This window comes from Talpa occidentalis, unplaced genomic scaffold, assembly GCF_014898055.3.
Source record: "Talpa occidentalis isolate TD23 unplaced genomic scaffold, MPIMG_talOcc4v2.1 talOcc4.16, whole genome shotgun sequence".
NCBI lineage: Eukaryota > Metazoa > Chordata > Mammalia > Eulipotyphla > Talpidae > Talpa > Talpa occidentalis.
The window spans coordinates 32,986,781-33,010,646 of NW_023601653.1; the positions used below are offsets into that span (position 1 = coordinate 32,986,781).

The window sequence follows — 23,866 nt, forward strand, 5'->3', positions numbered from 1 at the left end:
ATCCGTGAGTATCACAACCCTCCAAAGTGATTCTGAATCATGCGTTTAAATCAGAAATGGGAATTCAGGCTGGCAGCATGTTGGTCAACACTGTAGAAACAATGAAAATGAGGTGATTTATTTAGCCATCAGTGTGACATACATCCCATCATCTATCTGATATAGTTTGTACAACACGTGACAGCATCATGTTTGTTTTCTATGCACATTTTCTATCACATCAAAGGGGGAAAAGTCCTTTTCACTTAGTAATGATAACATTCATACACATTTCTCTTAAATTCAATCATAGCTGCTATTAGCATGTCAAAGAAACAATTTCCAGCAACAATAGTGAATGATAAAAAAGGACACATCTTCCGTGTGTACCATGCATTTTCTCCATCTCTAATCTTAGTAAAATATTCATCTTCACTTACAGTGAAATATCTAATCTGATTTTTTATGATTTAAAGTGATATTTTCCTGCCTCTCAGAATACTATGCTCTATTCCAAATTAGAGTTAAAAGCCACTCAATATCATTGCAGATGAAATGTGGAAGGTAAAAAGACATTTTATCACTGGTGAGATAGAAAAATAATATAATTCATTGCGTGGAAAAGGGATGAGTCTCTTGAATCACATAGCTGTACCCACTTGAATCACCTTTGGGGATGTGGACATGGATATGGACTTTAGATAATTTGTTCTCATCCTTAAGTGTGCTACAAGATAACCTAGAGAAATAAAGGACAAAGCTAAACAAATTTGCTGTGCCTCAGAGCATATGATGTAAATGGTGGTATCAAAAGAATGTTACCAACTTATTTGAGATTTTTGGACCTAAAATGAGTTTTGGGTTTATTTGAGGAAATTTTCAAAGTTGTTAGAATTAAAATACACTGAGACCCTTTTGAAATCAGTTTACATACATATTATAACAGATAAACTCTGACCTTGAGGACACTAATTTGTAGATAATTTATAAAACCTCCAGGAACAGCTGTCAGGGAGGGAGGCTGTTAGGTTCCTCTAACAGCTACATTTCTAGCTTCAACTTTCACTATCACAAAATTCTGAAGATAAACCATTTATATAGAAATATTTTAATTAATCCTGGATACCCAATCGAGACATATAAGACTATAACCTTTCTTTGATGTTCGTTAATGCTAGTGATGTTCAAATAAAACTTAGGATAAGTAATGATAATGATGTTCTAACTCCTTAATGATAATTAACAATTAGAAGACATTAGTGGTATAGATTTACTGTGTTCTAACAATGACACTCATTAATTTTAATAACAGTCCTATAGTTAAGTCCTCGCTTATTGTCTGAAAATTTACCCCTCATTACCACTTGTAGGAAGTATTTTTTTAAAGTTCAAGCATCAATGAAAATACAAAATAATAACAGAAAAATGTGCTAATCCAAAACAAGGTTGTAAATTTGTATTATTACAAAATGAGTGTAAAAATGCAATATATCTTTATGTAAGAGTCGTTTTTGTTTAAAATGCTTCATATGTTGCTAAAACTGCCATATGTAGTTTAGCAATAGTATTGATATTTAAAATGACATAAAAATGAAAAAATTAGAAATGTTTCTCCAGAAAGAAAACCATATTTGTAAGATAAAAATTATAGTATCCTAATTTTAAAAAGTATTACTATAACAATAATCTTCACAATATCACAAATTTAACAGTAAAAAAGGAGAATTGTTTGAGAAAAGATGAGTGGAAAAATCTTAAAATAGAAAGTTAGAAAAACGTTAAATTTCAAATATTCTTAAAAAATAATATTGCCACTAAAAAATAATATTGCCTTTCAAAAGGAACTCTATATCAATCAAACTATCAAAAAGGATTTTTTTCCAGTGGGTTCATTCATAGCTAAATCTTTACCCATTAAGTCCCTGTTAAGATGAGGATATCAACAGACTCACACTTTGTACCAATTCTTTACACATTTGGTTTCACGTTAGTTGCTTGTGATTTTTTTTGTTTGTTTAAAATGTACCTTCTATTTTATAATCTTAAATTTCCTTGTTATATTAAGTTCCACCATCATTTCTTTAGACAAAGCAAAATTTATTACATAAAAGATTTTGCATTCTCTCTACTAGAATAATTTTCACTTACAATATTCAAGCCTGTCTGAATTTTCCACTTTCTAGGTAACTTCCTTTGTTTAATATATTTTTTAAAGATTTATTTATGCATGTATACAAGAGCTGAAGTACAGGCCAGAGGTATGAGTGGTGAGAGGATTCATCAGAGACAGAGTAGGGAACAGAACAGACGGATTGACTGAAATACACTGCTGAGGGGAGCAGCAGGCAAAACAGGAGAGGTCTGCTGTGCCCTGTAGGTAGCTCCCTGGCCGGGGATCAAATTCGTGCTGTAGTGGCTGCCAATAGCTTTATAGTGCTGAGACTTAACCCCTTGTGCTACCAAGGAGGTCCCCTTTGTTTAATATTTAAATCCCAGGATAGTCATGGAAATATGTCTCAATGTTAAACTCTCTGTATAATATTTTTTTTCTGAAACACAGGTGTCCTTGAAACCCATATAGTCATGTCATTATTATAATGTTTATGCCTTCTATTTTCTATTTCTTCATTTTTTTTCATTTTCTACTTCTTTATAAATATCAAATACATACACATACTCAACACATACACACATGATGTGTCTTGTTTATATTTTAATTGTTTTCCCTTTGAATATCTCAACTCTATCAAGCTTGTTCACCTCATCCCAGACTATGTTTTCCCTTGTGTCTATGAGATGTTAGTCATTCTGATATGCATTTCTTTCTTGTATTGTCATTTCACTTTCATTCTTCTTGTCAGCCAATCTCTTTTGTTATTCTTTTGTTTTCTTTTGTCAATGTTGTCTTTAAACTTATGCCTCAAAAAAGCTGCATTTCTTTGTTATAATTCTTTGAAATAACATAGATGGGTGCATTTGAATTTTTTTGCTTGATATCATAGTCTTTTATTATTGTGATTCTGAACTATCTTTCTGAAGATACCATTCCTTTTCTTTAGTTCAATAATTTCAGGTTGGATTGTGTCCAAATATCACACATATTGGGAGGAACTTCCAATCCAATAGAAGCATTTGTTGATGGATTGTAGTTAAAGAGCAAACACGGTGAGTAGGTTGCAACTGTAGCTGTTTACATTTAGGGTTATTATTTTAAACTTGGTTTAATCAAATCATTGGTTCCACCTGTTTAGGAGCTTATTTCTGCTCCATAGTTCCATTTTGGAATATGCTAGAGAGCTGTGTAGTTCCTAGTTCATACATGCATATTGCAGGTTCTCCTTGTGGTGATTTAGAATGTAATTATTTCTCTGAATAGTAGCACTATCCATAATTGCCAAATCATGGAACTAACCAAATACCCATTGACAGATGACTAAATAGAGAAATTGTGGAATATATACTCAATGGAATACAGTTATTTTAAATGTAAAGTAGTGAATTTTGAGACAAAATGGATGAATCTCAAGGTAATTATACTTAGTGAAATAAATCAGAAAATGGAAGACTAGCATCCCATAGTTTCACTTATCTGTAGAATAACAAATACAAATAATTAAAAAAATGGTAAAATACATCAAAAATAAATATTATACTTAGTGAAAAATGTGCTAGTTACCAGAGGGAATGTGGGAAGGGAGAATGGATTAGGGGAAGGAAAGGAGGAAAGGAGAGGGTATTGTGATAGGAGGTTTGGTGGAGAGTGAATGAAGCATTGAACATATGGAGAAGTAAAAATGTAACCCCAAAGTTATATGAACATATAAACACTAACAAATTTAATTTTAAAAATATGTTAATGTTATCCTTTAATATATGAAAGTTTTCAATTTTGATAAAGTCCAATTCACTTATTGCTTATTGTTGTTTGCACTTTAATGTTATATTTCAGAAGACTTTGCCTAATTCAAGGTGATGAATATTTTACCTATATTTCTTTCTTTAAAAAAGGAAGAAAATTTCAGCATATTTCAATATGATGAGTTGGCAAGACAGTAAATATTTCAGCCTTAAAGAACTCAAGGTCTCTGTTGCAGGAATTTAACTCTACCTTTCAAAAAGTATGAAAGCAGCATAGTCTATATATAGTGGCTGTATTCCAATAAAAATTCATTTACAATAGTAGGTAACTGGTATGTAGGTCAGAGTTTGTCAAACCCTGACATAAGCAAGTACACACACACACACACACCCCTAACAAGTTAGATGTGAAATTTAAAAACTACTGCATTTATAATAACATAATGATAAAATATACAGGAATAAATTAAAGAGAAATGTTAATACCTATATGCTAAAAACTACAATAAAACTGGCAACAGAAACTTAGAAAGGTCTAAACAAATGAAGAGAGTAGAGATATATAGAATCATAGAATCCAAAAAATAAGTTCACAGCTTATATAGTCAGTTAATTTTTGATAAATTTTCCAGAAAATCAGTAGAAAAAATCTTTTAACCAAATGGTGTTGAAACAACTATTTATCTAGCCGTTAACCTTACTTAGCTCATATAGAAAACTTAAGTAAACATGGACTTATCTGAAATAAGTAACATTATTAATTCTCTAGATGAGAACATAAACACTGCATATTTTATAAAAGAAAAAAATAAAATGGACCTCAAGAAGATTAAATTTTTTCAATCTTAAAAGAAAAACAAACTACCAATTGAAGAATATTTTATTTGCCTCAGAATATTTAGAGAATTTTTATACCTCAATTATAAGACATCCTACTTTAAGTGAACAAATTATTTGAATATATTATTCACAAATAAGATATACAGATGACATGTAAATGCATTAAAAGATTCCCAACATCATTGGTCACCAGAGTACAAATTAAATCACAATATTCTATGCTTAATAAAATGGCTAATGCTAAAGATTGATAATACTAAGTGTTGGCAAGGATACAAAGCAGTCACACACTGCTTGTTGGAAGAAAAACTGGTTCAACCACTTTGTGAAAGCATATGATAGCATCTTATAAAGCAAACCTTCTATGCAACCCGGCAAGTCCACCCCTACATTTTTACAAAGAGAAAACAAAGATGCATATGTAAATGTTCATAATGGGATTATTCATAATAGACTAACACTATATATGTCTAATATTTTTTATGCTATCATTGTTTAATGAGTAACAATACTGAGGAGAACATCAATATTAATTTGTAACTCTGGTATGTAAACCTCTGCCACTAGGTAGGATGCCAAGGTACTCTGGGGTATCTAATTCCTCATAGGTTAACAGCAATATTATAGTTATCAACATATTTCTTCATAGAGTTTGTCTTGATGGCCCTCCTAACTGGACTCCTTGGTTCCATACTTGTTCCCTCATAGCATATGCCAACTCAACAGCCACTGTGATCCTTTAAAATCATATCCAATCACATAATTTTTTTAAACCCAAAAATGAGTTTCTCTCTCATTCTGAATAAAAACCCCAAGTTCTCAAAACAACCTATCGAGTTTTACAGGATTGGAAAATGAGTTTTTCTGACCACTATATTTAACTCCTTGTCTGTGCTCCCTCTCCAAACATTGCTGTTATTACTTAGCTTTGTTATATAAATTCTCTGAAAGTACTACTATCTGACATGTAATTAATAGCTTGATATTCTAAATATAATCACTATCCACTGCATTATAAGCTCTGTGAAGCATGGATTTGGGCTCTTTTATACACTATTATTCACTCTATTGTCTATAATAGTACCTGGTACACTGCTATACACCTAGTAGGCATTTAATAAATATTAGCTGAATAAATGAACTGTCACATTGTGGATAGGCCACTTGGGATCAAATTTCTATCCCTAGATACACATTATTTTAATGCCTATGTATTTTCACATATATAAAGCTGTTAATGTGTAACTTCAATATAATGCTAACTTTATATTACAGAATTTTCCATTTGTGAATTATTCTTATGAATGATGATCATTGTGAGTGCTTCTCATGCTTTCCATTATTTTTATTTTGTGAAAGATGCCTTCATATTACTTATCTATAGAAATAAAAAAAACAGTTCATTTTAATATCAAATACATGTACTTTGGAAACTAGTCTATCTGCTATGAAAAATAGGTATTGGATGATGACAGCACATACAAACCAGGTAAATCAATACTGAAAGATTACCTTACTAGTTTCATGCATTTTGTAAAGATAAAAAACAGACAATAAGTAAAAAAAAAATATGCTTCTACCTTACTTTCAATTTGCCATAACTTTGCAGTAAGTGAATATTTTAAAATTTCTTCATCAAACACTTGTAACCTTCCACTGTCTCAGAATATTTATTCTGATGATTACTTGGTATATAATTCATGTGTATAAAATATTTATCTTAGTAATATCTTCTTTTACTGCAAAATCACTTGAATCATAGCTGAGCAAAAGTGATATTCTTAAATTTTAAAGTTCTATATTACTTTTCTCACATGAAATTATGCATGAAAAATAATCTTCCAAATGCCAAATAGAATTATTTCATCACAGCATGAAATAAGTATCAAGTCTTTGTTATCCACCTACCCTTCAACCCATGTATCTATTACCTACCTGTCAACAAACTCATTAAAGTTCACAACGTATATATAATTTATTGAGGTACCCTATGTACTACTTTTACATTTATTGAGACACAAACTTTCATATGGATTTCTCAATCCTCACACTATAAGAAATCACCAATAGTCTATCAGTGTCAAAATTCAGCCTAATGCATTAACGTTTTTAAAATGGAAATAAAAAACCTGAGAAATTCTACAAAGACAGAAGTTAAAAAATCTAGTAAGCTAAGAAGTCAGGGACCTAATTTTTCTGCCCAGTAACTATACTTTGTAATAATTTTGGTCTCACTATCAGATGAAAATGGAGAAGTAACATTTTCCTCCATAAGACATGGATAGGGCCTCCCCGGTGGCGCAGCGGTTGAGCGCTGGGTTGCGAAGCTGCCCGCGGCCTCTGCCGCGCCGGTTTGATCCCCGGCTGCTCCCCGGCCACCAGAGGAGGGTCCCACATGGCGCGCAGACCTCTCCTGCCGCCCGCTGCTCCCCTCAGCAGTGTACTTCGGTCCTTCTGCCTGCTCTGCTCCCCGCTCTGGCTCTGGTGAATTCTCTCACCCTCCCGTGCTTCTGACTGTACCCAGTGCATGTATAAACAAACAAATAAATAAATAAATAAAAACATGCCTCTATTAAAAAAAAAAAAAAAGACATGGATAAAATTATTGATCGGCCCTCAGCTTACACACTTACTTCCAATACATTTGCACACAGAGAATGCAAAAGCAACTAATTTTCACTTGGGGTTTTTCTATTTTAGCATTTCTTACAGCACTCTCAGGAACCCTCCACTAATTTAGAATGTGTTTAAATTAGAATCCACACAAAATTCTCTGATACAATCATTATTCTCTTCAGGGTCTACTAGTCTTACTTGAATTTGTCACGTATAAAACACTACACTAAAATTTTCTTTGTTATTACAAACCCTCTTTTTCCCTATTTTGGGTTGCACTGGAGAGTTGATGCTGAACCTCTGTTCAATTGTCATCCTAATTAGGTAAAGAAGTTGAGCAAACAGAAGTTGCTTTAGAGGCAAAATCAACTGCACTCCAGTCCTTCCCAATTTTGGAAAGAAGAGTCCAATATGTAATTCAAATGTGGTCTGATTCTCAAAGCCTTGTTGTACTTCTTAGCATCTGAATTGATCTATACTCCTATTCAATGTTAAACAGGTTTTGGTAGTTCTAAGAGTCAGGTTTTCCTAATCTGATGTTTTCTTATATCAAAAATAGTAAAGACCTCTTCACCAGCACTCAATTCAACATAAGAACGTTTGAAGCATTCCCCACAGAATAGTTCAAATTGTGTGCAATTAAGAGAGAAAATCATGTGTTTCAAATCCAAGGTTTTAAGATTTGCCACATACATAAAAGTATGTTAATTCGAATCACTCACCTTTATTTCACAAATTTTTGGAAGTAAATTTTCTTTTCCCCTTTATCCAAGTGTTGCTTCTTAAGATATAAACATAGAATCTTCTACATTTTTATGGAAAGTAGAAACCAATGTAAAATACATAGTTTGTAAAATACTTTAGTTTGCTTATCAAGGTAGCTCTGATACCTGTGATAAATAACTATTAAAGACAAAGATTGGTTTTATGAGTTTTGGGAGATAAATATGAGCAATTCTTTACTGTTTGTTTAAGAAAGATGATTCTCAGAAAGAAGGCTATGAGTCTCTGTTTTTAGGTAGAAATCACCTTCACAAGATAACTTAAAGTTGTAGTAATTAACATAAAGCCAGTACTAATATTTTATGAAAATATTCTACATTTTGAAGATTTCTTTATAATTTATCATAATTAAAGTGAAAGGAGTCTTTTTGAAAGCCTACACTAATATAGCTCTTTGTGGAATTTAGACTATTACATTAACAGATGCCAAATGCCAAAAGAACTTGTTTAATTTCTCCACAGGTGAATTTACTTCAAAACACTTGTTTTCTTCTCTGGAAGACTCAAGTGCACTGTTTCAGCCTTATGAGACTTACATTAATCAAAAAGAAAAAAAAAACTATGTCTTATTCACATTCCTCGGTCTTAGAGCTGGTATTAGAATATGTAGTAACATCTGATTTGGGGCAGCCACAAGGGGCCTGTGTAAAAGGAAACCATTAAGTTTGGTGATCACAAGATGATATGCAGGAATAGAAATCTATGCTATCTAGTTATTTTGGGGTGGCTATAAGTACATTCAATAGATATAAGAAAAGGAAAAGGACAGCACAAAAATTACACTTGAGTTCTACTAAGAATGTTGTGGTAGGCATATACACATATGACCCATTTTCAAACTCATAAAAAAATCCCAAAATGTTAGTAATTCCAATTCTGCGGATCTTACTAGCCAAGACTCTCAACAATTAGAGGGAAATAAAATTAAACAGACTTGGGACAGTGTTCAAAGTATAAGACCAAGGATAATGAGAAAAACAAGTACAGATTTTTAAATTATAGAATCAACATGCACACATTTCCAAAAAAAATTCAAATTATGAAGTGGACAGAACATAACTTTTAGTAAGTATAGTTGCAAATCAGTTAAGCAGAGCCAAGGAAATGGCACGCAATAGTTCTAACCTTTACACTTCTGACACTGCCAGGTATGTGCAAAAACAGCAGTCAGGCGAATGACAGTACCTAGACAGAGACTGAACTTCTCTCAGGATGTGGTGGCAATATATTGTGAGAAAGGGGTTGGGTTTTCCAACCAGTAGGTTCTATTTTTGCTATGTGTCCACCAGAGGAATATCGGGTTAATATCATATTATCTTTAAAGCAATATCACTGTGTCTAGCAATAACTGATGTCTTGACTTGTCCCACATATATACATTATCAGTTCTATTTATTATTTAACCTACTAAACAAACATTGACCCTTCACAGGGATCTGGCATACCTAACCTAAAGAATAATATCACAATATTTTCTTGGAATAAAGATGTGAGTAAAATTGCATACAACCATGGAGCTCTAAGGATCCAAATTGTAAAACTTGACATCCACAGAGTAAACTAAGAGTGCTAATCACAAATTATATGGTGGGTTAATTTCAGCTCTGATCAACAAATAGTCTTGATTTTCTGGTCCTAGTCTTAAAGACAGGGTTGTATCAGATTTACTTCCAGGAAGTGTTATGGAAAAGGTATACACAACTTTAAAATATGATGTGAATTCATACTGCATAAAAACAATAAAAGGCCATGATGGTATGTGATGTTAGGAATCCCTTAGATTGCATTCTTAATCTCCAGGAAACTAAGGAAGCCCCCACACTGAGTAACTTTGTCTCTGTGTGCATATCAAAAGGCATCAACCTTTGCCACCAATAAACACTTATAAAAGATCAAAACATCTCAGGTGATTCTGATGCAGGTGGTATCTATGACCATGCTGAGGAGCACTGTACCTGCATAAGCAAAAAAATTCCAGCAAGCAGCAGAAGAGATGACTCCAAATCATGAAAGGAGAAATGATGAGATAAAGTGATCCCAGTCTAGGAACGTAAGGTCAGAAGGCAATTCAGATATTTCTGTCAAACATGAGTATTAAAAATACCTACTCAAGTAAAGTTGGTGATATAATGACATTTAGGAGGAAACTCTGCCTAACTACTTTAAATTAATTGTGAGCAGCCAAGTATTACAAATTCTTGGGAAGTTCAGAAATCCTAGAGTAAATTCTTATGATATCTCAGACTTAGATTTCATAAAAACTGTAAGATCAAAAATCACAATTTGTGTCAACTCTGACTAGCTAGCACTAACTGTATAATGTGAATTATAAAATTATTTTTAACGTGTGAAATGCTAAATACACACACACATACACAGGCAAATTTGTACTTACATTTGGAAATTTAAACTATTCTTTAAAAAGGGTCTCCCTGGTGGCCTAGGGGTTAAGTCTCAGAGCTATCATTGTTACAGCTTGAGTTCTGTCCCCTGCCAGGGAGCTAACCCACATGGCACAGCAGACCTCTCCTGTCCCACCTGCTGCTCCCCTCAGCAGTGTATTTCAGTGGTTCTGCCTGGTCTACTCCCTACTCTGTCTCTGGGGAATCCTCTCAACCCCTGCACCTCTGTCCTATACCCCAGTTTCTGTATGCATAAATAAATAAAATCTAAAAAAAAAAAAAAACTCTATTCTTTAATAAGAATAGTTCATGCAAATCCACATAACATACAGACATCGCCTGCACTTTCATAAGTGCAGAGTGCAGGCTGTTTGCTATGAAAATGGATCAAGCCTACAGAATGGTGTCAAAATATCTCTCTTCTACTTTCTATTCAGCAATCTCAGACATTAGACATTAATATTAAAACATTTTCTCCTACAGAGCTGAAACACAAATTTGACTCTGGAAGGTTACATATTTGCTTTTGATTTAATGCAGTACAATTTAATGTCTCCCAGAAAGTTTGCTGTGCTCAGGAGCCACAGGTCTGTCTTTAATTCCTCAGAAGGTTTGTGCTTCTGAGAAGTAGTAGGTGTGGTAGTTTCCCCTAAATCTTTATCCCAAGGACATCTGTGGCCCCACCCTCAACAGATTTCTAAATATAGCTCAAAGGAACATTTAGCTCATTCTTTAACCTTGAGCAAACCAGTGACTGCCTACAGGAACAATTTAGCTTAAAAATAAAAGAATATACTCTAGGTTTTTATTAGGTTATCATAGAAATAAAGCTGAAAACTTCTAGCTCATTATAGTAAAATATCCTGGAAATGCTTTTAAACTATTTTTAACATGTATATCGGCAAAGCATTGCATAAACTAATTGAGAGACATTTTGGACATGAATTTTTAAATAATTGCACACAGGTATAAAATGCGAGGGTTTCAAGGTGACTTTTTTATATATTTCAAGAGGAGCATTCATTGATATTGACAAATAGATAATTAGAAGGCCCAGGTTCAGAGATGTGAGAAATGTTATCATCTTTGAGAATGGTTCTTGCAAGTTATGCTCACAGCAAGAAAAGATGTACACTGATGAGAAAGACTGAGAGGAAAACTATGAACTAATTTTAATAGCTTCTGGTCAATGGCAGAAGACTGGAAGCATATAGTCAACAATAAATCTTATTTTGCAATAAACAATTTTATCACTTTCAGGATTTCATAAATATTTAATTGCAACCCTTTTGCCCACATGTTCTGGTTTAAAAAAGATAAGAACTTATTCATACATGGATACTTCTACCAAGTAAGTGTAATGAAAGCAATTAAGAATCATCTTTCTTTCCCTGCCCAACAAGTATTCCATTATAATTAATAATTCTCAGGGTTCCATGTAAAGCATAACTAGCAAAGAAAAAAATGTATGCTGAAATTATACTTAAAACAATGAAAGAGAGGGATTTAAGGAAGGAATATAAAAGTAAACTTCCTTTATAAAATCAGAATTTATAAAGCTATAGTCAGAAGATTCACGATTCATAATCAAGCTGGACACAGCAATGTTCAGTGGAAGTGAAATAGTCCTGTTATCTCCATAACAGAGTGGGGGAAATCAGGACCAAAAAAATCCAGCTTACCAAGGTGTTTCTCACAAAAGAGTTTTTAGTTATTCCTTCTCAATTTCATCCATGAAAGGTCAGCATATTACACTTTTAAACAACCAACCATCTAAAGAGAAAAAACTGCTCTTCAACTAGCTGGGTTTCGGATGCAATTACTTCTTAGATAATCATGGTACTATTTTCTGCAGTAAGAAAATAAATGATTAACACATGCTTCTCAAAAGAATCTTGAGACAAGGTTTAGGAAAGACATCCAGAAGATACAGAAGACTTCTATTAAAACTATCATGGAAGAAAATCCACAAAGAACAGGTTACTATCACATATTAAAATAGTAGCTTTGAAAAGAATTCTTAACCTGTTACTTAATTTTAAAAAGCCTTGTTGTTTTTTATTTACAATATAGGATTTTTCCCCTTGAGTGTAATTATCATAGCTTATCAACCATCAAAGTGCCCACAGAATTCTTAACCTTTCTAGATGCCAATTCCACTCCTGAGAAATCTCAGTTTCTTATTACTCAAGTTGCCACATGAGTCATTACGTTCTAACTATTTACCTTCCATAAGTCTATCCTGTAATTTACAATTTTGCCTACACTTATTCAGCCTACTCTCAATCTTTAATGATTTTCCATAAGAAATTTTTTTTCTAATGCTATTTCCTATATTATGTTCTTTATAATCTTCCTTGGCCTCATTAATTCTTTATATCTCAACGTTTTCATAATATTTTATTCATATAACTTATTACTAAACATAGTTAATTGTCTACTTTGTATCACTCCTGCTATATTATGAATTAATTGAAACCAAGGACTGTATAGTGTTCATTTTCCGATCTCCGAAACTAACAATGCTTCATCAATTAAGGAAACAAAACCGAAAACAAACATGAATACCCAACAAAAAAAATGTAGTCATTTTAATCAATTATCTCATAGATCAAGTAATAACACAAGGACATTTGCAAGGTAATTTAGTCCTTAATAACATGCAATGAAAATTAGGGTATGTAAGAACAGAAGCAGTGCCATTTCTTATAAAAGCATGTATCATAAAAATATAAAGAAAATAATATCATTACCAGAACCCATGTACATAAAATCATAGACCTTGACTTAGGAACCTGAACAAATGGGGAGAAATAATGTTTTGGTATGGAAAGCTTACATTTGAACAGGTGTTAATACTTTAAAATTAATTTATAAATCCAATGGACATCAATCATAACCACAGTGGCATTTTTTAAAGGGCTTTGTCGAACTGATATTGAAGAGAAAATATATATGAGTTTCAACAAGAACAAAAAAAAAATATTTCATCAACCACCACAAGCTACAAAACTAAACTACTTAGAGCCACATGGAATCATTACAGAAAGGAACAAAGACACATATTAACCAGAATCTAATCAACTCTAAAACATAAGCATATACATTCAGATAGATACAATTTCAAATCTATGAACAAGGAAAGTCCCTTAAATGAGTAGGATTTTTGACTAGTTATAAAGATATTCATTTTAAATACAATTAGGCTCTACTCCATTCTATATATAAAATTTAAAGAAGATTGAGATAGATGTAAAAGCAAAACAGCATTATAAAAAATGGAGCATTTTTAGTCTTCACATGGTGACCTTCTGTGTGACAGAGAACCAGAAAATTACAGAAGTATGACTTGACATAAAAAATCAAAATTTTTGAATGATGAAATGTACCACATAGTTAAAAAAAAAACTGATATAGTATTGAGAGATAATACTGTAAAAATACATACTGCAAAAAGAATTACTATTCTAAAATAGCCAAGAGATCTCAGAAAATATAATAGGAATGATACTTTGTCCATCTTCCACCAGGTAAAAATTCACAGAAGACTAAGTACACAAATAGCAAATATATATGAGAAGATACAAGGGCTATTTTAACTAGTATTGCAACACATTTTGAAAAGCTATTTTTGCTATCCAACTGTCAAAAAATTTTTAAATGTTCTATTCTTCATTATGGAAAACTTGGAGGGACTTAGATGTTCTCACATAGTAGATGAAAGCTTATACTGGGGAAAACTTTGGAAGACAATTTGTAATATTTTCAAAAATTTCATTCCTTTTGAACCAAAAATTCCAATTATAGGAATCAACCCTATAAGAACACATACATACACAATGAAAGACTGTTGAAGGATACCCCCTAAAGTCTTGGTTATAACAGTGAAAAATCAGAAAGTCTGAAAGGAAAAAGCTCCTCTGATTTATTTTAATAAATGACTTAGATATCAGAATGAATTGCTGTTCATTCAAAAAAAATTAAATTGTAAATTAACAAAAATGTATCTAGGTCAAATATACCACCAAGTACTAATAATAATTTTACTTTTGTGAAGAGTAAACATAATGGCAAGGAATGGAAGGGAGTAAGGGAATTTTGCACATTTTATTTCTCTTTTGGTATATTCGTGTACAATTAGAGTTCATTCATTTGGTACATATATGTCTTAAAATAACTGTAAAAATAACAACCAGGATATGTGTATTTATCTGCATAAATAGGGTCATGAAATTTATAGTTTGAATAACAAATCATTATCAATTCATGTAACAAATAAATATTGGCAAAATCCTGTACCAGAAATTAAGATAGGAGGTAGCAATACAAGAATGTGACAAAAGCCTTGTCTTAAAGATTATCCAAGAATCATTGCGTACCAGGAAAGTAAATGGTTGAGTTACAAGACAAACTGCTATAACACAGGTCCACAAGATGTAACCTAATCCTTGCTGGGGAGGACAAGGAGTGTAATTAAAATATTTTTTAAGTGAATATCATAATTATCACCAGAAAAGAAAGATGGGAAAGACTTGCATGTAATGGGCAGTCACTCTGCCTTGAGGTCATGAACTCTGCTATGAACATGTTTGTGGTTGACCCAATCCCCATCTCTCACTTAAAAGCTGTGTGCTCTTAACTAAGGGACTTAACTCCTCTTAACCCCCATGTCTCAAATATAAAATAACTATAATTATACCCACTCCATAGGTTTATTACAAAATTGAACAAGACCATTCACAAAAGTTTCAGTAGCACCTGAAATATACATTTTAGTAAATATTTACTACTCTTCTACTTGTTTTCTTTAAAGAACCTAACAAGAGCATAATATGTTCAGGAAGCTGAAAGAAGGTTGATGTAGATTGTTAGCAAAACTAGGAAATATTCACTGGAATACAATGAAATATGAATAACCCTTAATTACAATGCAAAGCATTTGTCTGAATAAATCTCATTTTGTATTCCTTCACTTGCATACTAACAGGGAAATTATCTCATGATTATTAAAACAAATTTCAAAATATAGTCAATGAGATTTGCATATGTTCTTGGTAAATTTGTATAAATGACAATGAAATTGTTTACTTCAAACTTTTAACACTTCCAAAATTATAATTGAAAGCAATGCTCTGTCTAGTAGATAGGAATTTAATTTGGGGGAAAAAAAACAGTCATCCTAAATATTTAATTTAAAAGTAACTTCTGTCATTCAACACAGATGATCAAAAGATCCCTTTCTTTCAATTGCCATCTGTCCTCTGTCTTTAGGACATTATTTTTTATTTACTTTCTCATCATTTCAAACTTACAAGGATTCACACAAACTACTATTTCAAATCCCTTCAGTCTTTCTGTATTTACTGACTCATTTATTAAAATATATTTATTTTGCTGTATATAGATATAAGTATGCATGTATGTGTATGTGTGTACAGTTACATAAACATATATTTAACAGCCTGGACTCTGCATCCAGACCACATGGTGAAGCCCAATCCTGTCAATTACTATCTCTGTGACTTTAGGCAAGTTACTTGACCTCTCTAGGCTTCCATTTCCTTACCCATAAAATACAAATAATAATAATAATAATAATAATAATAATAATACATGTCGACATATTTCACATGCCAGTTGTGAGAATGAAACAAATTATTACATGTAAAAGAGAACAGTGTCTAACAGAACCTATAAGAGTTTGTTATTCTTAATTGCTGATATTAGTCCCTTCTAGCTTCCTAGCTTTTCCCTGTGGAACTCAGCATCTCTTTCTTTTCTGTTTCTCTCAGTGCAATATTACATCACACATATTCTTTTACTGGCTTTCTGCACTTTCTAAGCTTCTATGTCAAAATAATCTTCATGACACACTTAAACAATTTATTCAAAGTCTTTATATCTTACTGTTAAAAGCAAAAGTTACATCTTATTGACTATTCCCCATATCACTATCTCCACACATCTTCCTCTATTTCTTCTAAGATTTTGCCCAATAACATGGCACCGTGTGATGGAAGAATCCACATTTATTTTTTGCTAGACGTGAACCCTAGCTCTCATTAAAATTCTGTTAGGAATCTTCTTCCTAATGTATTGTCTTTACATTTCCCATTCATTTGAGTTGGCAATGTTGTACCTGAAACTCTACATGCCAGATCAGAATGAGGCCGTGTTACTACATTACTCATTAAGAGAAAATTTAAGGACAGTTCTTGACCCCTTTAATAACAACATGAGGACAAAGTGAGACTTCTTTAAATACAGAATCATCTGAAATTCCTTCTTTACTTTATCCCTGTATATAACTTCTTTTTACAAAAACCAACCTGTGTAACCTGATCCTACTCTTCATTATCCTAACAATAATTAGCAAGTATTCTTTATTTAAGCTAGTAAGTTTTGATGATTAGAATGCTAGAAGGTGTAACATCATTTTTAATAAGTGGAAGACAGTTGAAATTCAATTGAATACACAAATTGTAAAAGCAGTTCCAGACCCTATATAAGAAACAATGCTTATTACTAAGACAAGTTGTCTATTTGTATCAATACAGACATAATTAGTTTCACCCCATATCAGAGGAGAAAATGTGGTGAATCATTACAAGCAAGAGATTAACCAGATTATTTAAAACTGTACTTAGAAATGAAACATTACAAATATTTAAAGGACTGGGTCTATTTTGCTATTTAGTCACAACACTGAAAAACAGATTTATGATCAACAGCCTTTCATTTAATGACTTTTCAAAGGAATAACTGAATTTAACTTTATAATTCTAATTATGAGGATAATACAAATATTACTATAAGTAGTACAACTAAAGACTTTGGCTACAAGATTGATATACATTTTTGTCCTGGACAGCTTTACCTTATGCAATCTTTGTTGTTGTCCTGCAGCATAAGCTTTTCATAATAAATCACATAAATTAAACATTAAAAAAAGATATACTAGTATATGTCAGCATGATAAACTTGCCGAGTCTTGAAGGTATTTTCCATCAAAAATTAAATATGACACAATGGTCACTTTTTAAGAGTGAATAAATGAAATTGGGAAGAGGTTATTAATCTCCAGTGTGTTAAATTGAACTTGCAACGAAAATTGATCAAGCTTCTCCAGAGTCAGAAATACCCCATGGCTACTATTGATCAAGACGTTAGGACACAGATTATAATTCACATTCAAACATAAAGAATGAGAGATAAAAATGGTTTTAAAAAAGATTGATTATTAAAAACATATGTCCTATTTAAATGAAGAAAATCTGTACGAGTTTTGTGGTGGAGATTCACAGAAACATACCTGGCTAGGCTGAAGGCATCATCGATCAGACCAGCTCTGTTACTGACAGTGAGAACCTACGTGGTCAACCAGAAAAAAAATTAAAGCACTTAGGGTTAAAATGGCAAGTATTCAAATATCAAGACAGTTCTTTGATAAGTGAGTCCAGTTTACCTCATGGTTCCGGATTAACTGGTCAATTAATAATCTCCAATTCCTTAAATCATAGTTGACTCTAAAGTAACCAGTTTGATTGATGTTTCCCAACAACCAGCTTCCTTTGTCCAAAGAAGTTATTCTGTGGTGTTCTGAAAAAAGCATTTTGGGGAAGGGGGCAGATATAGATTTTAAATTTTAAGGGTTAAAAGAGCATGATGTATGTTTCTGATACAAGATATTACAGTACAATGATTAAAAGAGAATGCCATTCTAAATACTTAATTAAGATCTACTCTTTAATTGATTAAATCACTATATCTAAAATTCATAGAAAACCTTTAGCTGGTTATCCATTATTACCTCAATAAATTGTTTCTTATAATTAACATTTTGTTCTCGATAAAACTCCATTATCTAATTTTCTCTCTCAAGTTAAATGTAACCAAGAAATCAACTACTGTATTCATGTGGCTTCTAATTAGATTGTATGTGGTTATGTGGCTAGAATAAGAGAAAAGATTTTGGGCACATATTCTATTTATTTTATTCAGCAAGAAAGTGATTAAAACAATAGGTCTCATTTATTTGAAAGTCATTTTTGTTTCTTGTTTCTTTTTCTTGTTCTTTCTTTAAAAAAAAAAGATTTATTTATTTATTCATACAAGCACTGGGTACAGTCAGAAGCGCGGGAGGGTGAGAGAATTCACCAGAGCCAGACCAGGGAACAGAACAGGCAGAAGGACTGAAGTACACTGCTGAGGGGAGCAGCGGGTGGCAGGAGAGGTCTGCACGCCATGTGGGACCCTTGCCAGTGGCCCGGGATTGAACCGGCACTGCAGAGGCTGCTGGCAGCTTCCCAACCCAGCGCTCAACCACTGCGCCACCAGGGGAGGTCCTTCTTGTGCTTTCTTGGAAGTACTAATAAAATAAAAGACTTTCCAGTATCATCAATAATGCTAAGAAAAGGAACCTCATTTGTTTAAGACTCTAATATTTCTACGTATAATTAGAACAAAGTTAATAAATTTTGCTTATTGGAATCACTTTGGAAAGTGTAACTTGATTATGTTCATGAGCTAATTCAATTAAAAGAAGCTAGTAAAAGCAATGGTATGACACATATTTAATTCCTTTGAAAATGGTAAAGATAAATAACTCCTTCCAACTTTCAATTTCAATCTTTACTGACATCACAGAACTAGAGTTCACAAGTCTAATGATTTTGTTATTGATGTCTTTAGGACTCATGCTTCATAGAAGCTGCATAATTAAATGTATACTTATACACATACACACACACACACACACACATCCAGGAGCATAAAAACCCCACACTGCTCTGTATTATTTCCAGTGATTCAAAATCAGTAAATGTATCACACAAACCATTTGTGTCAGTTTAGAATAAGAGGCACAACCTCTCGTTCCTCATGCTATTATAAAGGTTTGTCACACATAAGACCACAAAATGTTTTTTATTTTTGAACACCATATTTACAGAGTACTCTCTCTCAAGTAGAACCCACATAGGAAGAGGTTGTACAACAAACCCAAGTGAGTGAACATTAATAACCATTAATTGCTCAGGTGTGGAATGGGGTGGGCTATTTCAATACAAATTACCTATTACCAATTTTCAAAAATGTATAGTAAAAAAATATAAATGCATACTGAACATAAAAATCTAATTATTATTGTTTCAAATGGCGCTTCAACTACCTGCCACCTTTATAAATAGTATCTTTTGGAACATAAAAAGAATTGAGTCTTATCCAGGTTAATAAAATTGTCCAAGGAAGCTGGAAATGTTCTTTCTCAAGTCTCCTGACTCGTGTCATTTTTATTATGTGATACTCTATTGGTACAAGATGATATAACACTTTTACTGTATTATCAGATTTAATTCTCAAATTATTATGTTGATTTAAAAAGGGGGAAAATCACCTTGGAACAAAAAGTATAATAGGAGCAAAAAGTTGGATTTTGTTCCAGTTCTCCTAAAAGTAAATGTCTGAACTTAGGTCATTGATTATTTTTGGCTTTCAATTACCTTATCAATATCCTGAGTCAAATAATGTCATTTATATACTTACTATTCTATGATTCAATGGGAAAAGGACAGTTATTATAAGTTTGAGATTCTACCAAGCTTAATCTATGGTACTTAGGAAAAATTGTTCTAAAATTATGAAATAATGATTTTTCACATTATTAATATTTTATATTTGCATATTTCTCAAAAATTCAATATTTAGACACATAATATCTATGGAACTTTAGAATGTCAGCCCATTTCACAGGCATAGTAATAAAAAGCTATTAACAAGAAAATATGACATTTAAAAAAACTAAAATAACTCAGATTTTTAATAAATCATGTCTGAATTTAGTGAAGAAAAATTAAAATTGAATTATTGAGGATACTATTTCCTCAAGTAATTCGATCTTCAAGTATACTAAGATTTGGATGATGAAATATATTTAAACTGACTAGATTCACTTGGGTTAAGAGCAATTTTGATCACTTTCACTTAATTTTAATAATTTTTAAAAAATTATAATGTTAAAACTTCAAGATTAATACACAAACACATGGCTCAAAATTTTACAATTTTAAAATGACCATGATTTCTATAATAAATGTACTTTTTTAAAAGATTTATTTATGCATACAAGAGCTGGGGCACAGGCCAGAGGTGGGGGTGGGGTGAGAGAATTCACCAGAGACAGAATAAGAGCAGAACAGGTGAGTTGATTGAAATACACTCTTTTGGGGAGCAGCAAACGAGTCAGGAGAGGTCTGTTGGGCCATGTGGGTTGCTCCCTGGCCGGCTGGGGAATCAAACCCCTGCTGCAGAGGCTGTGGACAGCTTCATAGGTTGTGTCTTAACCCAGCGCCACCAGGGAGGCCCAATAAATGTACTTTTTAAAGTTACATTTTAGATAACTGGCATAATCCATCCTCATGTAATACACTTGGAACTAGTTTTTAAACTTATTCAACAACTAATAGGTAGAACAGAAACAAATTACAAGAAAATAACCCCTACACCTTCCAAGTCATGTGAAAAGAAGAAAAACAGCAATCTCTTGTTTTTAAGTATGCTATTATTAAGTTGATAACTAAAACCTGAAGGTTATTACTGTTCCTGAATATTTTTATGTCTTTGTTATAAATGAGATCTTTGGAGAAATGATTCCCTGAAAGGGTTTATAATAGATTTTTAAATATCTTTTTCATTCTAGTTAATTATATCTCTAAAAGTTTCTTCAAATTAACTAATGGCAAGCAATGAATTTTAAAGAGATCTTTTCCAATATCCTAATGAGGTACAGTATGTAATGAGTACCATAATAAAAAGTATGGAAGTTATATTTCAAGTGTTAGCAATAACAATTAAAAATCATATTTTGAATGTATCAAAATGGGGCAAGACTTAGACTCCATGAAGGCACAAATTAATTGGCATTTTATAAGATTTTATGTTTTAATACGCTTTACTTTTTTTTTAAATAAAAAGAGAAAGGAAACTAGGGTTTCCAAATCAAAATTGTTATAGAACAATAGAATTTAAAACAAACAGTAAGTTAACCAGAGTAACAAAGGTACAATGTGAAACAAACTCTGTATGATAACACACTGGGTTTCTCAATGGACTTTTATGAGAATCAAGTAGGATAAACTCTGTAGACTCTCTAAAGGGCTGTGTACATGATCCTATAGCTACCTACAGAGAGTGTTTATGGTGCCAGGAAGGGGGTGTCAATTCAGGGGTAGAGGGAATCAATTTAGATTAGAAAACCAAATTCTTAAGACATTTTGGACTAGTTATTTCTCAAGCTTTAATTTCCTCAATTCTATAATGAAAATAAAAATAATTTAAAGACCTGGGTGTTTCATATGAACCAATATTTGAGAAAAGCACTATAGCATTGTGCTATGACTGTTAATGCTTACTTCTAATTTTAAGGATCAATTTCTCTTTTATTTTGAATATTTTCTTTCCTAACATTTGGTATTAAATTTATTCCCTTCCTTTGCATATTGATTGAATAGTCAGTCAACATGCAACTATTATACTCTCAGTGCCTGCAGCCTCAGTATTTTTGTAGTAAAAATAATAATTTTACTTACATTTCAGTAACCTAAGACTGTATTTATTTTTGGCAGTGCCATATTTTGGAGTGAATTAGATATTCATTTAAAGGTTTTAAAAACTGAGGTGTCAAGAGTATGTGATGATTAATATAAAATTAATACTGTTTATTATTCACCAATGACTTTGCTTCAGTGTCTTGTGATGTCAAATCTATATTACTGATAATGTAAATTATTAAATTTCATTTGAAATTAAAATTATTATTTTACATGTTGATGAGAATTGAACAGATTATTTTCTGTGTGTGTTTATAGAGAAACATCTTTATCAATGATTATTTGTCAACATTTTAAAAAAGAGAACATATAAAAGGAGATAATAATCTTTCTTTTCGTAACTTTTGTGTGGTATGACCTTTTTATTCATCATCAGAAAGAAGGACTTCAAGGGCCTCCCCTGTGGCGCAGCGGTTGAGCGCTGGAAGCTGCCTGCAGCCTCTGCAGCGCGGGTTCGATTCCCGGCTGCTACCCAGCCACCGGAGGAGGGTCCCACATGGCGCGCAGACCTCTCCTGCTGCCCGCTGCTCCCCTCAGCAGTGTACTTCGGTCCTTCTGCCTGCTCTGCTCCCTGCTCTGGCTCTGGTGAATTCTCTCACCCTCCCGCGCTTCTGACTGTACCCAGTGCTTGTATAAATAAATGAATGATGAATGAATGAATGAATGAATGAATGAATGAATGAAAGGACTTCAAGACAAAACTAAATAAGTTACAATGACTGAACAGCCAAAACAGAAATGTTGACTATCTCTTAGGTCCCTCTTGGAAACGTCTTTCAAATTTATGTATTTATAACATTTTCAAAAAACATTTACTTGATATGGGTATTACCCCCAAATCTTGACATTTCAACTGGGACAATGTTTAGAAGACACTGCTATCATTTAATGGAAAATAACACATTGTACTCTGTCAGTTACTAACTGCACAACTTTTGGGGAAGGGAGTATATATGGCATAAATATCACAGTATATGTAAATAGTATCTCCTGTACTCACGCATGTCACAAACCACGAAGTTGTGTATAAAACCATCTGTGTTAAGGTAGGGGATATTTTAGGCAAACAAGTATTTTGAAATATGTTTCAATTTATTCCTGGTTCATAATATAAGACTGTATAAATGGAAACAACTTCTCAAATACAACAACCTGTGGCTATTGGTTAAGTAAATTGGTGACTTTTTGGATATTCTGTGGAATAAGAAGGTACAGAAATAACAGTATGGAAATAACTAGGAAGTTAGAAGAAATATATATCCCAGGAAATGACAATTGTTCTGAATTCCTTCACTTCCTAAAAGTACATCTGGGGACTGTTCCTGATGTTTGTTCAGTTTCTTTCCTTGATCAGCTTCCTCTCTTAATTTTCCCAAATCTTCTCTACCTTCCCAAGAGAAATGTTTTTATTTCTGAAACTGTTAAGTTTTTATTTCTGAAACTGTTAAGTTTCATGTTCCTAGTAATCCTAAGCAGGAATGATTTCAGTCTAATAGTTGGACCAGTACCTGAACAACTCACTGCTTTCACTCTTGGTTTCATAACAAATTATATAAATAAACAAAATAACTTCATGAAAGTAAGACGTTTAAAGACAGTGTGAATACAGAATTATTGTATACATACTAACTCCAAAAGATGAATAGATTATAATAAACAAATTTTTAAAAAGGAGAAACTTAAATAAAAAATGTCACTTTTTCTCTACACTACATGTTTTATATACAGTGTATATAAATGAAAGCATTTTCATGATATTTGATTAGGTGTTCAAAATACAGT

At 32.4% G+C, this 23,866-nt stretch overlaps 1 protein-coding gene across 1 annotated transcript in view; it reads right to left on the reverse strand.

Moving 5' to 3' along the window:
• The window catches only part of TRHDE (thyrotropin releasing hormone degrading enzyme), a 371,478-nt gene that overhangs the window by 41,556 nt on the left and 306,056 nt on the right, over window positions 1–23,866 (reverse strand). The window contains 2 exon segments of the mRNA XM_037513975.2: window positions 17,791–17,846; window positions 17,944–18,077. Coding sequence (XP_037369872.2) covers window positions 17,791–17,846; window positions 17,944–18,077 — 190 coding nt within the window.